This window comes from Hydra vulgaris, chromosome 02, assembly GCF_038396675.1.
Source record: "Hydra vulgaris chromosome 02, alternate assembly HydraT2T_AEP".
Classification (NCBI taxonomy): Eukaryota; Metazoa; Cnidaria; class Hydrozoa; order Anthoathecata; family Hydridae; genus Hydra; species Hydra vulgaris.
In genome coordinates, this window is record NC_088921.1 from 44357501 (window position 1) to 44371564 (window position 14064).

Below are 14064 nucleotides of genomic sequence, written 5' to 3' on the forward strand. Positions count from 1 at the left end.
GGATTATTAGAACATTCAAAATGTAAATAGTTAATGTTAAAATGTATCTTTGATAATGGAAATAAATAATAATATTTTAAATATATTTACTATTTTAATATTAAGGACCTTTTTTTTTTTTGCTAAAGATATTTAGTGAGCAAATACCTTGTGGTTGGGTAATACAACAAAGTCTCTCTCATTCCAATAGAAAAATTACAAAATATCTTGATCAAGAAATTCCAGTCAATGTGGATTTTGCAAAAGCTTTTGATTCCATTCCACATTGATGATTTATTTCAAAACTGTATTAGTGGTTTAAAACTTCATTGCAGGTATGCAGAAACTCGAAAGAACTCTGGCTTTATATCTTAATTTTTTCCTGGTCTCTGGTGTCTTGTAACTTTTTGCTTTTAAGCTCAAAGTAACTTTTATATCATTAGCTTTTTTAAATTTTTAGGGCTCCTGGATACCATAATCTAGTAAAAAGTTATCTTTTTATAACTTTCAAATCAGGAGTCCTTTTTGGGACTTACTTACTTCATCCTTACTTCATTGGTTTAAAGCTTTCTTTTTTAATAGAAAGCAGAAAGTAGTTGTGGTATATTATGTTTCAACTTGGACTGAGGTCTATAGAAAATTGCTGATAAAAAATAAAAAATTGTATGTCTGATAATACAAAAATTATGTTAGTTAGTATTTCTGATGAATTACATGACAAATTAAAATGTGATTTAAACTGCGTATGGATGGACACAAGTTCGTATGCTAAATTTTAATACTGACAAATGTTCAGTTATGCACTATGGATATAAAATCCATAATATCCAGTTTTTACAAACAGTTGTAAACCCATCCATCCAGAAATATCCAGTTTTTACAAACAGTTGTAAACCCAAAATATCAGATTCACCTGAGGCTGATTTTTTCAGATAAAATGTATTAAAAGAATCAAGTATTATCAAGTACAATCAAAACAAGTCGTATATGCAATGTTGTGTTACTAAATTTATACCTTCAATTAGTAAGCTATGAAGATTGACTTGCTTGTCTTAGAATTCCCTAACTTGTCAAAAGAAGACAGAGTAATTCCTCATCCAATCACTTAAAATTTAGGATATTTTGAACCATGGGTTTTTTATTTTCTTCAAACTTCTTTGGGTGTTAAATGTTACAAAGAAAAGTTTGTACAAAATTTTTTAGCCCAAAATGTTGAATGGTTCACAAGATGTTTCAATTTTAATATTGATCTGGTTTCCCAAAATGTTTTCATTTACAAAAAATCCAACTTTTACATTAACAAAAGATCTAACTTGAAAAACAACAAAGGAAGTCTTACATAATTACATAATTAATGATCTTAACTACTGAAACACTTATCATGTTTTGTTTTTATATATAAACTAATCAAGTGTATATGATTGTAAATATAATTAATATATAAAGGTAAAGAAGCGTCTGTTCAAATATTTTATGACTCAAAGGATTAAATGTCAAACTATGCTTAAAAAAAAAATTATATAAGTATTGGATACAACATCCATAAAAAACTAATTTTGGGTTATTTAAAAGAACTATATATAATACAAGGAAAACAATCCAAAAGTACAAACAAGCTACTTAAATACTCAAATTTTAAAATATTCAAATACTCAAAATTTGTTTCAATTAGATCAAAACAGTGTATTTTGCCAAGTGCAAGTGGTACACATTCTGTTTTTGTTTATTCTTATCACCAAAGTTCCGTATTGCTAGTATATGTCTTAAATAATGGTGAAATGTATAAAGATCTACTTTCAAAAGCTATTTACAAGTAATACATAATTGCACAGTGTGGTGGTTGTCCTGGTTAAGAACTACTCATCATGTACTTGTATGAGATTTTCAGAGAATACAAAGATTATTTGAGATAAATTACTACTAATGGCAAACTAGAGATCAAATGAAAAATTAAATGGCTTTGATTGAACTATTAGCATCTTGCTTTGAAAATTTTTATTGCTCACTCTACCTTAATCAATACCTTAATCAATTGAAACTGAATATGGACCAATCAAGCATAATAATTATTGGCAAGTTTGTAGAAAAATATGCTTTTGTAGTTCAATGTAAAATACAGAGCTATCACTGGAAAGCGCAACAATTTTCTTTACATCAATTAGTGATATACTATTAAGATGATGAACTAAGAAATCTTTCTTATTGACAGACGACACTGCACACAATGTAAACTATATACAAAATATTTATACAAATGTGTACAAAATATTTCAACTAATAACTAATAACCCACAATAAAAATAAAATCTCCCAATCTTTCTAAATTTCATTTATTCGCTGATGGTTTTGTTTTTGTTTATGTTTTGTTTTGTTCTAGTTCACTTCCAACAAGACTGCAAGTCATAGAGCAAGGAAACCGTTGACAGACTTAAAAATTTGTAAGTATGCAACTTACAAGGAGTAAGTGTCAGAAAAACATAAAGATGGGGAGAGTTCCAAAGGATTGAAGTGCAAGGAAAAAAACTAGAGGAATAAAAGTTTTTAGAGCATGCAGGAACAAATACAGTGAAAAGATGCAACTTTACTGAATGACGAATCAAGCGAGATTGTGTTTTGGTGGATGGAACTCCTTTGAGCAGCAACCATGATAGTATTTGTAGAAAATAGAAAGAGGATGATGATTTGTATTTGATGATGGGAGAAAGGCTCAAGCATTGCAGATAAAGCAGGTCTAACTATATTTACAATGCATTTTTAGATTTTGTCTAGAAGAGTAAGAACATCGTTAGAAAAACCAGCCCAAATATGACAACAGCATTCCATACTGGAGCGAATAAGAGATTTGTAGAGGTAAAGAATAAAATCAGGGATAAGAAAAATGGCAAACACAATAAAGAGAAGCATTCTTAGCAGATGCTAACCTATCAATAAATTGTTTATATGGTTTTCTTGAGAGTTCAGTAGTGAACGATAATCCAAGAAGCTGCAAATAAGAGCACTCAGTGAGAGTGTTGTCATTTATTAATATAGGAATGTCCACAGTATTGCAGTTGTTGTTTGCAGTAAATAATTTTGTTAGAGTTAAAATTCACAAGTCACTGTAAGCTCCAATCTGTTACAGAAGTGAAATTAGATTCAAGGTCGAAAAGAGAAATTTGTTTTTCAAACAGGAATATAAAGTTGAGTCCTCAGCAAATAAAACCACTATTGACATAATATCAATAAGATCATTAATATAGATAAGAAGCAAAGCAGGAGCAAGGATAGAACCTTGAGGTACACCAGAAGTTACTAGAAATTAAGAAAAAGTTGTTCTTTGAGGATGACTTTAATAAAGTGGTTAGAAAGAAATTATTTGATAATCTCAAAAACTTTCCCAGAAACTTTAATGAAATCTTTAGATATTTCAGAGCAATAGCCCTAATAAAATCTTTCAGTCACATAAGTTAGCAAGTCAGTTGTAAAGCAAGAAGATCAAAAACTGCATTGATTTTCTGACAGTAAGTTATTTGACTCAAGATAGGATGTTAGAAATTTGTTAATCAAAGACTCTAAGACTTTGCTAATAACAGAAAGAAGACTTATTAGATATTTGGAAGGTTTAGAACTCTGTGCTCCAGAGTTGTTAAAAATTGGAACCACCAATGCCATTTTCCAGCATGCAAGAAAATAAGATTCAGTCAAGCACTTATTAATTAGTTTAGAGAAAATTGATGAGAGTTCTGGAGAAAACTTTTGTAAGACGAAGACAGGAGTGTTGTCTGAACCACAAGCCGCAAAAGAGTTTAATTGAGATATGAGCAACAGAAGCTGGAATGATTTGAATGTGGAACAGTGGGTTAACCTGTAATCTTTATCTTCCAGTAATTTCCAACTCTTATTAGTGGTTGCTTGCAGCCTTGTTGGAAGTGAAGATGTTAAAAAAAAAGTTTCCATTAATTTATAATTATTGTTGTGTTAAAGCAACTTAATTATATTATAACTAAAAAATAGTAGTAGTTTTTATAATAGAAATATTTACTTGCCAATGATATGCTGTGGTTTGTCTTTAGCGTTAACTTTAAAATCGACCAATTTAGCAGAAGCAATAGCTACACTAGCTCTATTGCTTATTTGATACCTGCAAGAGATGTTTTTAGTAGTATGTATAAGAAAAAATCTTGAATATATCTCAATGTCTAATAAAACACTTATTTTTTTTTTTTTATTGTAACTTTTAATGACAAAACTGCCTAACTTCTTGTTAGGCATTTCAGCTAATGCTTTGTAGCTTTGTTTGATTATTCTCAGAACTTGACATTTCTTTGCTCTAATCAGAACTAATACTAATTGAAAATGACTAAGACATTTTATCATCTGATTTATCTATTTCTCCAGATACTTGAGGAATTTTTTTTCAAGAAGCAGCTTGCTTTTATAACAGAAGAATCCTGTTTCCTAGCTTCTTTGAACTAAAACTTTCCGAAATAACTCTTTCTATTATTTTGGCTTCCAACCTCAAGGGACTTCAGAGAATCGGAAAAACTTAAGAGGTATCCTGGGGGAAAAAAAGTTTGTTTCTTGGACACCTTTATACACTCATATATCATATATATATTAGGCTTATGACTTTTTTTTTAACCCCATGCTCTTGTACTGTAGTTTGATGAACTTTTACCTAAAAAGCACAAAATTAACTATTATTTGCATATCTTTTGAAAAAAGTTCACCCTGCCATTGAAAATAATTTTTGAAACCTGATCAATGATAAATGTCCCTTTTCATCAAAAAATCGGAACACTAGAGTGAGATGAAATAAAAATTTCATATCATCTCTCCAGCCTGATGTTTCGAGAATTACTTCTATTCCATTATCAAACTGTGTTTTCAGTTGTTCGTACTCTTTCAACAGTTGAGATACAAATAGATATTCGATGTTCGGCGATTGTGTTTTACTTCCAAGTTCTTCATCCATCACCAAAAGGAGGATTCTATCTAATACATGGTGTTGACAGCTAATAAACTGAGGTTTGTTGATGCGTTTCTCTGTGAACATTCGTTTCAATATTACAATAACACCATTCTTTTTCCCAGTGTTAACGCTGGTGGTATCTATAACAATCATCTGTATTGAATTCCACAAGCAAAATTCATCAAGGACTTTAGAAATTGGTTGCACAATAGTTTCCCCCTGCCATCTACCAAGCCCAGGACATCCAATTTGATTTCTCTTTCATTTTTAAGGATGACCACTTGATAATCGATTCTGTTGATGTGCTTGCCATCAAAGTGTAAGGACCAACTTTCTATATGCAACTTTTCAATCATTTCTTTTTTCAGCTTGATTGCCTCTTTGATTGTTGACTTGTATATAGCTGATTTATATGGAGTTGGAAGGTTAATGCCTTCACAAGCCAGTTGCTTGCATATCTTAGCAGCTTTGTTTGTTAATACTCTTGTGTAGGTCACCAAGTTGACTGGAATTTTGCTTTTATGATGTTTTCTGCTTGGTGTAGGAGTAATCTCATCTTCTTCATCGTTTTCATATTCACTGTCGTCAGCCTCAGAGTCAGAATAACTAAACCAGAATAGTAAGATGATGATTTGGATGACCTTTTAGAAAGTTTTTGTCTTTTAGAGGGATGGATCGTTTCTTTACTGGCTGCTTGGCCTGTAGAGTATCCTATACCCTTTGCTTTCCGCTTGGAGATGGTACAATCACTTGTCCTTGGAAGATAACCATGTTCCATCCACTTTAGTAATATCTAAAATTTCATCAAGGAGTTTATAGCTTTCCCGCTTGAGGCATTCATCATAACTTTCCCACTTGACACATTCATCATAACATTTCAGTATTTTATCAAGCTTTGCTCGTATAACTTGATCAGATACATGAAGAAAATTTAGTTTATTCTTCCACAATTTGGTGACTTCTTTGGAAATTTCCGCTATTTACTTCTTTCTTCCTTTGGTTTTTGGTCCAAGGAAATGGTAGCGGCCGATAATTTGCTTTTGGAGAGGCATTCTGCACTTTTTTTCCAAGGAATATTCTTCCAAAGGGGCCATTCTTCTTTTATGAGAGTCTTCAAATTTTACCAGATTATTGGTCTAGGCATCCTTGTTCTTCCTTATGCTACTATTGCTAGGCTTGTACATCGTCATGTGTCGCTTCTGTAATAACTATAAAATTATATAAGTAGCTATATATACACAGTCTAAATTGTTACAGAATATTCTAAACTGTTTTAGAATATTTTTAATTGTTCCAGAATGTTCTAAATTGTTCCATTATATGTATACAAAAAATATATTCCTGGCTAACTCCCTGATCTATATTATATATCATAGAGTTAGCCAGTAATATATTTTTTATTATATTTTTTTGAGATTTTGCAATATTCGAAATATTTATTGTTATTGTTCTACAAAATAATGAGAATCTTTATTGAAACTCTCCAATTACTTCTAAAAAAAATAATTGAATTTTAAGAATTTTAAACCCATTGGGAATTCTGTGGTATATGCGGTGTCATCGGGCTAGCTAACACCCAATGTATATATATATATATATATATATATATATATATATATATATATATATATATATATATATATATATATATAGTTCTATTAATTGTTGCATTCGGGAGTGCGGAAAGGAAAATGATTCTTATGCCAACAAATACGTCACTTTTAATTACTTTTGACTTTCGTCCAACATTTGCGTGTTGTCAGAAAGTTAAAACCATTAATTTAATTACAAATTAATCGTTTTTTAAAAAAACTGCAAAAACACAAATTTAATTGACCAGAATGTTTTTAAAACCATTTTTAATGTTTTTAAAACATTCTGAATGTTTTTAATAATTTAAACAATGTTTTTATCTTTATTTTTTTTATTAAAATGTTTTTATTTTTATTAAAATGTTTTTATTTTTTTTACTGTAAATCATACACAGAGTGTTGCTACATTGAGTATCTTATAGCCTGACTTGCAATGGAGTGCTGCTACATCGACTGACAAATAGCCTGACTCGCAACAGAGTGTTGCTAGATCGACTATCTTATAGCCTGACTCGCAAGGGAGTGCTGCTACATCGACTGAGGGTTTGGTTAGGGCAGGCAGTCTATCAAGTAATAAAAAAAAATTCCAAGCAGACTATGTCAATTTTTTTATGTTTTAATTTTTATTTATTTTCAGTGCTGAAAAAAAAAACAATTCCTACACATGTTTCTATAATGCTTGCAAAAGATAATTCAGTTACAGAAGAGATTTTTCAACAAGGTTATGATGAGCATTTTGATCCTCCAGCTCCTGATGTTTATGAATGCCCAATATGTTTGCTTGTTCTTAATGCACCTGTACAAACAGAATGTGGACACAGATTCTGCAGAGGATGCATATTAAAAGTTTTAAGGTTTTAGTATTGTTATTATATATATATATATATATATATATATATATATATATATATATATATATATATATATATATATATATATATATATATATATATATATATATATATATATATATATATATATATATATATATATATATATATATATATATATATATATATATATATATATATATATATATATATATATATATATATATATATATATATATATGGAAGGTTTTCCTATATATAGTGTTTAATTTTATTTTATATAAATAGTATTTAATAAGTATTACTAGTATTTAAGTACTAAAAATTAACTTTATTAACTTGTTTTAATTTCTTTAATGTTTTCATCCATCGACTGACAAATAGGTAGAAAGTGTGAGGAGTGCTGCTACATCAACCGACAAATAGGTAGAACATTAAGGAGTGCTGCTACAATTTTTTTTTTTTTTTGCATGCAATCACTATTTAGTTAGGAGTTACTAGAAAACAAGTAATAAAGTTTGAGAGCAAGAAAACGGTTGACAGATGACATGAAAAGTTGTAGGTTATATGAGTTTGGAAAACATTAAGTTTGGAGAGAGTTCCTAATGAATGAAGTGCTGGAAAAAAAAACTAGATGAATAAAAGATTTTAGAGCATGCAGGGAGAGATGCAGTAAAGATAAGATTTTACTAACTGACGAATCAAGCAAGAATGGTTTTAGTTGAGAAAACTAGAGATAGTAGCTCATTTGAGCAGTGACCATGATAGTATTTTTAGAAAAGAGAAAGAGATGCAATTTTATGACAATGGGAAAGAGGATCAATCTCAGCAGATATAGCAGGTCCAACTACGTTTACAAGGCGTTTGTGGATCTTGTTTAGAAGGGAAAGAGAATCGTTAGAAGAAGCTGTTCAAATGCAACAGTACATTTGCCCCTGTTTGAAATACAATAGTATTTCAAACAGGGGCAAATAAGAGATTTGTAGAGGTAGAGAATGCAATCAGGATTGGGAAAATGGTGAACACGATAAAGAGAAGCAAACTTAACAGATGCTAACTTAGCAATCAATTAAATATATGGTTTCCATGAGAGGTCAGTAGCGAACAATAATTTAAGAAGATGTAAAGAAGAGTACTAAGTGAGTGTGTTGCCATTCATTAATATTGGAATGGCAGCAGTATTAAATTGAGCCCTCAGTCCTTAATTTTTGTCATGACAGGAATATTAAATTAAGTCCTCAGCAAATAGAGCCACATCAGATGTAAAGTTATCAGAAAGATCATAAATGTAGATAAGAAAAAAAAAACAAGGATAAAACCTTGAGTTACCCCAGTAATTACTAGAAATGAAAAAGAGTGTTGGCCTTCAAGGATGACTTTAATAAAGTGGTTAGAAAGAAATGATTTAATAATCTCAAAAACTTTCCTAGAGAAACCATATAAAGCAAACTAATGGATAAGATCTGCTTGCCAATATTTATCGAAAGCTTTAGATATATTAAGAGCAATAGTCCTAGCCTCCCCGCCTTCATCTAGTGCACAATAAAATCTTTCAGTCATAGCAGTTAGCAAGTTAGTTTGTTAGTTGTAAAGCGAGAAGATTGATAATGGTGTTGATTGTCTAACAGTAAGTTATTGGCCCAAGATGGGATGTAAAAAATTTGTTGATCAAAGACTCAAAGACTTTGCGAATAATAAAAAGAAGACTGATTGAACAATAGTTGCACAAGTCAAAATGTTTTTTTGAAAATCAAAACTACAACTTTCAGACGAGTACTTATTAAATAGTTTAGAGAAAATTGAAGATAGTTCTAGCAAACACTTTTGTAACACAATGACAGGAATATTGTCTGGACCACAAGCTGTTGAAGAGTTTAATTGAATTGAAAAGAGTTTAATTGGAGGGATTTGAATGTCCGACAATGGGTTAACTTTTATCACTGGAATGGAGGGAAGAGTATGGCACAAGATTCAAGAGTCAAATTAGAAGAAAAGTTGCAAATAATTCAGCCTTATCTATGGAAGATCTGTTCCATGAATTAGAGATGGAATGCTAGATCTACCTTTGTTAATGAGCCTATCTTCTGAGATAAGAAGCGAGATTTAGTAATTTGAGAGTAGTGGTGTTTAGCATCAGACAGCACCTTTTTACATTCTCAAGAGAGTTGTTCTTTTGAAAAAGATAAAAAAATGATTAAGATTAGATATAGCAGCTGCACTAGAAAGTGAAAACCATGGAGTAGAATTATGCTTGATTTAAAACAATTGAATCCTGCTTGAATTCAGGAGGTTACATAGGAGATGCATTTATCAGCAGAGGGATAAAAGACATCAGCCCAAGGACTATCAAGAAAAAAATCCCAGTCAGCTTTAGGTTGTAGTAAGTAGTGCAACAATAATGTGAGTACAAAGAAGAAGTATGAGATGAAAGATTTTTAGATATGATTTCAAGGTTGGAACCACCTAAAGGTGAAAAAGGAGATATTAAATAGTGTACTGAGCACAATCTGTGCTTTTAGTCAAATTCTTTAATAAATTTAAAAATAATTAAAGTATCAAAAACTATAAAACACAAAAAACCATTGTCATCACCAAGTTCTCTAAACCTATTATTCACTAATATTCGTGGTCTTCGTAGCAACTTTTCTTCTATTGAGTCTTAGCTCTTGCGAAGACTTATTTGCTCTTTGTGAGACTAATTTGAGTTTGGCTATCTCATCTTGTGATCTTAGTGTTGATGGTTATCTTCCTTTAATTCGTAAAGGCTCCAATATTCACATGCTTGGCTTGGGCATTTACATTCGTAAGAATTCACCCATTTGTCAGGAAACTAGGTTTGAATCTACAGACTATTCTTTTATGTGCTTTTATTTAGCACCACTTTACTCTATTGCCTTTCTCTTTGTTTTATATCGCTCTTCTTTATCTCAAGACTGCATTCTTTTTGATGTTATCTCTGATCAAATTGACCATGCCCTCTCTCTTTATCCTTCAGCCTATATAATTGTTGTTGGTGACTTTAATGCCAATGAATGGCTTGGCTGTAGTATCAGTGACTCTGCTGGCATTAAGGCCCACAACTTTTGCTTTTCTCAAAAAACTTTTGCTTTCCAGACAATCCAAATCATTTACCTTCTCTACTCAACTTATGTCTTGTTTCTGAAACTAGTTAGTACTCAGTTTCTCCACATTCACCCTTAGGTGCTTCTGATCACGGTTTAATCTCTCTAAAACTAATCTCATTCTTCTTTATCATCAGAATCACCTTATCATTGTACCTCTTACAACTACAATTTTCTTCGTGATGGCGCTTAAGTAGAAATCTTTCTTCTTCCTGCTGAAAAATGTGCTTCTTAAATAACTTATTGAACTCAGGCTGGCATGGAATCTCTCTCAATGATTTCAAGTCCACTCCTCTCCATGGTTTTCCTCTCATGTTGCTGCTGCAATTGCCAATTGTAACCATTTTTTAAATATCTATCAGCAAAACAATTCTCCTGAAAACAGACGTCTGTTTACCACTGCTAGAAACAATGGTAAAAAGTTTTGTCTAATGCCAAAGCCAGCGATAATCAAGTCTCGAAATCTTGTATCTCATATCAAAAGTTATGCTCTCATGATTTCTGGAGAATCTTTAACAGTATCTATAACAATGGCAAATCTGTTATTGCACCTCTCTTGTATGGTTCAGACTTTGTCACCTCACCTAAAGACAAAACTGAATTGTTTGCTAAGAACTTCTCATCAATATCTCTTGATTCTACTAGTCATGTTCTACCCAATATAGTTGACAAACAGGTTAATCCATTGCCTGGCCTTGGTATCACTTCAGCTTCTGTATTTAAAGTGATTTTCAGCTTAGATTCTTCTACAGCTTGTGGTCCTGACAACATACCTGTTATAGTCTTGCAGAAGTGTTCTCCAGAGCTGCTGTCTATACTTTCGAAACTATTTAACAAATGTTTATCAGAGTCTTGTTTTTCAGCCTGCTAGAAAGCGGCATCTGCTATCTTTATTTTAAAAACATTTGGAGAGCGATTTGACTATTCTAACTACCGACTCATTAGTCTTCTTACTATCATAAAATAGTAAGAAGACTAATAGATATATATCACTTCTTTTTCTAATGTTGATTTGTTAACAGTGACTACAGATAGTTTGTATCGTACATTAGCTAACATCTTTAAGATTATTGAATCCTTCCTTTCCAATCATAGCATAAAAGTTGTCCTCGATGGATAACACTCTTCTTCTTATTCTGTAACTTCAGGAGTTTTTCAAGGTTTTATCCTTGGCCCTATTCTCTTTTTAATTTACATTAACGATCTTCCAGATATTCTCACATCTAAGGTGGTATTGTTAGCCGATGATACTACCATTTATTCTTGTCGTGATAAGAAACCAACACTCTCTGATTGCTTGTAGGGGGCATTCAAACTTGAGAAGGATCTCACTTCTGCTACAGCATGGGGGCTCACAATGGCTGGTGAACTTCAATACAGATAAAACTCAATTTTTTTCAGCCAATTGTTATCGCAATAATTTAGATCTTCCTATATTTATAAACGGTGATGTACTCGATGAGTCATCTACTCTTCATCTTCTAGGATTACTCTTACTTTCAATCTTTCTTGGAAACCATATATCAAATCAGTTGCAAAATTAGCTTCAGCTAAGGTTGCTTCTCTTTATCAAGCTCGTCACTTTCTTACTTCGGATTCTATTCCCTATCTCTATAAATCTCAAATCCGTCCTTGTATAGAATACTGTTGCCATATCTGGGACGGATCTTCTAATGATGCTCTTTCTCTTTTAGACAAGGTGCAAAAACGCATTGTAAACATAGTTGGACCTGCTCTTGCAGCCAACCTACAACCATTATCACATCGTCATAATGTTGCTTCTCTTTCCCTTTTCTACAACTACTATAATGGGCACTGCTCTAAAGAGCTAGTGTCTCTTGTGCTATCTAATAAAATTCATTCTTGTGTTACTCGTCATTCAATTTGTTAACTTGTGTCAAACTTGTGTTACTCATCATTCAAGTTTCATCCTTTTTCTGTGACTGTTCCTAAGTGCTCTAAAAACGCTTATTCGTCTAGTTTTTTTCCTTAAACATCAGCTCTTTGTAATTTGCTTTCTTCATCTTGCTTTCCTGATTCATATAATTTGCAATCCTTTAAGAAGCACGAAATGGTTAAAAAAAGAATAACTTTTTTATTTATTAAATAAATCAACAAACGTTTGTTTATTAGAATCTTGTTAAAATAAATCAGAACTACACAAATAAAAGAAATTATACTAAACTCTTTGATAAATTGAATAACATTTGTTTCTTTATTAAACAATTATTAATAGTAAGTTTTTTACTTTATATAAAAGAGTGTTGCTTAATTATAATTTAAACATTATAAAAGATGAAGTTTATTAATTATTCTAAACTTAATTTATAACAATTTAATCAAGCAGCTTTTATTTTTTGTAATTGTCTCTCATCGGTCCAGTTGAACTTTTTTGCGCTTGATTATTTTTTGAAATGTTCTCAAAACATCTAAAGAGCTGTGGCCAAGTTGTCGCAAATAAATATTTTATGCATGATCAAGATTAGAGTGTGATCGCACGCCTTTCCCAACCAAGCCTGGGTCACTAATGGAGATTGTAAGTTGCTTCCAAAACCAACTTTTTTGGCGACTTCTTTTAATCTCAGATAATAAAAATAAATTAATAATCATAAATAAATAAAATTACTCAATAGAATTACTCATAGAAAAATCTATTCAAATAACTAAAAACTTACATCCATAGAATATTATCCTTGTTCACTTTGTATTTAACTATTTAAACCTAATTTGTTTTCTTTAAACAAAACCTTATCAGATGTGCATGATTCAAAATATTATGTACACTGCAGTAGTTTGATTATTTGAGTTTTTGATATTTTTAAGAGGTAGATGGGTTCACACAAGGAGGTTTAATAAACAGGAGACGGTATCACGTGACTTTTTTGAAGCCAGTTTTTAAAATGGTTGCCATCTTGGTTAACCCAAAACATTTCACAGAACTTAAAATTTTACCAAATACTTAATTAAAACCTAGTCAAAAGATTGCACCAAATGATTGAATTATTTGGCAGTTTATGTTTGGCAGCTTATAATATCTTATAAAGAATTATTTTCAGTTTATTCTAATAATATTCAAGGTATTAAAATAGACATTCAGATAGCTGTATATGCAGCTTGAAATATGTATTTCAACATGATATTAGAAGATATTGTATTTCAGATAGTTTAAAAGATTTTTAAGAAAATAAAACCATATGTTTGTGAAATTATTGCGCGTTCAAAAATTAAATTATATGAGATCACACAATAAAAAATTGCATAAAACAATTGTTTTTAAATAGAATCAACTAGCAAACTTCTTTCCAAAATATCTTAATAATTTTCAACACAATTGGTTTAGATTATTTTACAAATGTTATGAAACCATTACATTGTTATTAATAACTTAATTTTTTGGAAGGTGACATGTCACTTCCAAAAAAAAAACATATATATGATATTACTCTAGTGATTTTTTGTTTTATTAGTCAACATTTACATAAAATTCCATTAAAAATCAAATATCAAGATTTGACAAAAGTTGATAACTGCTCAACTTAGAGAAAACTTCTAATCCTCATAAATCAGCAGTTTTCTTGAAAGAAGAAGAA

General features: G+C 30.8%; 1 protein-coding gene across 11 annotated transcripts in view; it reads left to right on the forward strand.

Annotated features, from left to right (window-relative positions):
* The window catches only part of LOC101240130 (TNF receptor-associated factor 6), a 77356-nt gene that overhangs the window by 4135 nt on the left and 59157 nt on the right, over positions 1–14064 (forward strand). For all 11 annotated transcript variants that reach the window (XM_065791045.1, XM_065791046.1, XM_065791052.1 and 8 more), the window contains one exon: positions 7160–7376. In XM_065791045.1, coding sequence (XP_065647117.1) covers positions 7160–7376 — 217 coding nt within the window. The remainder of the gene's footprint in view (positions 1–7159; positions 7377–14064) is intronic.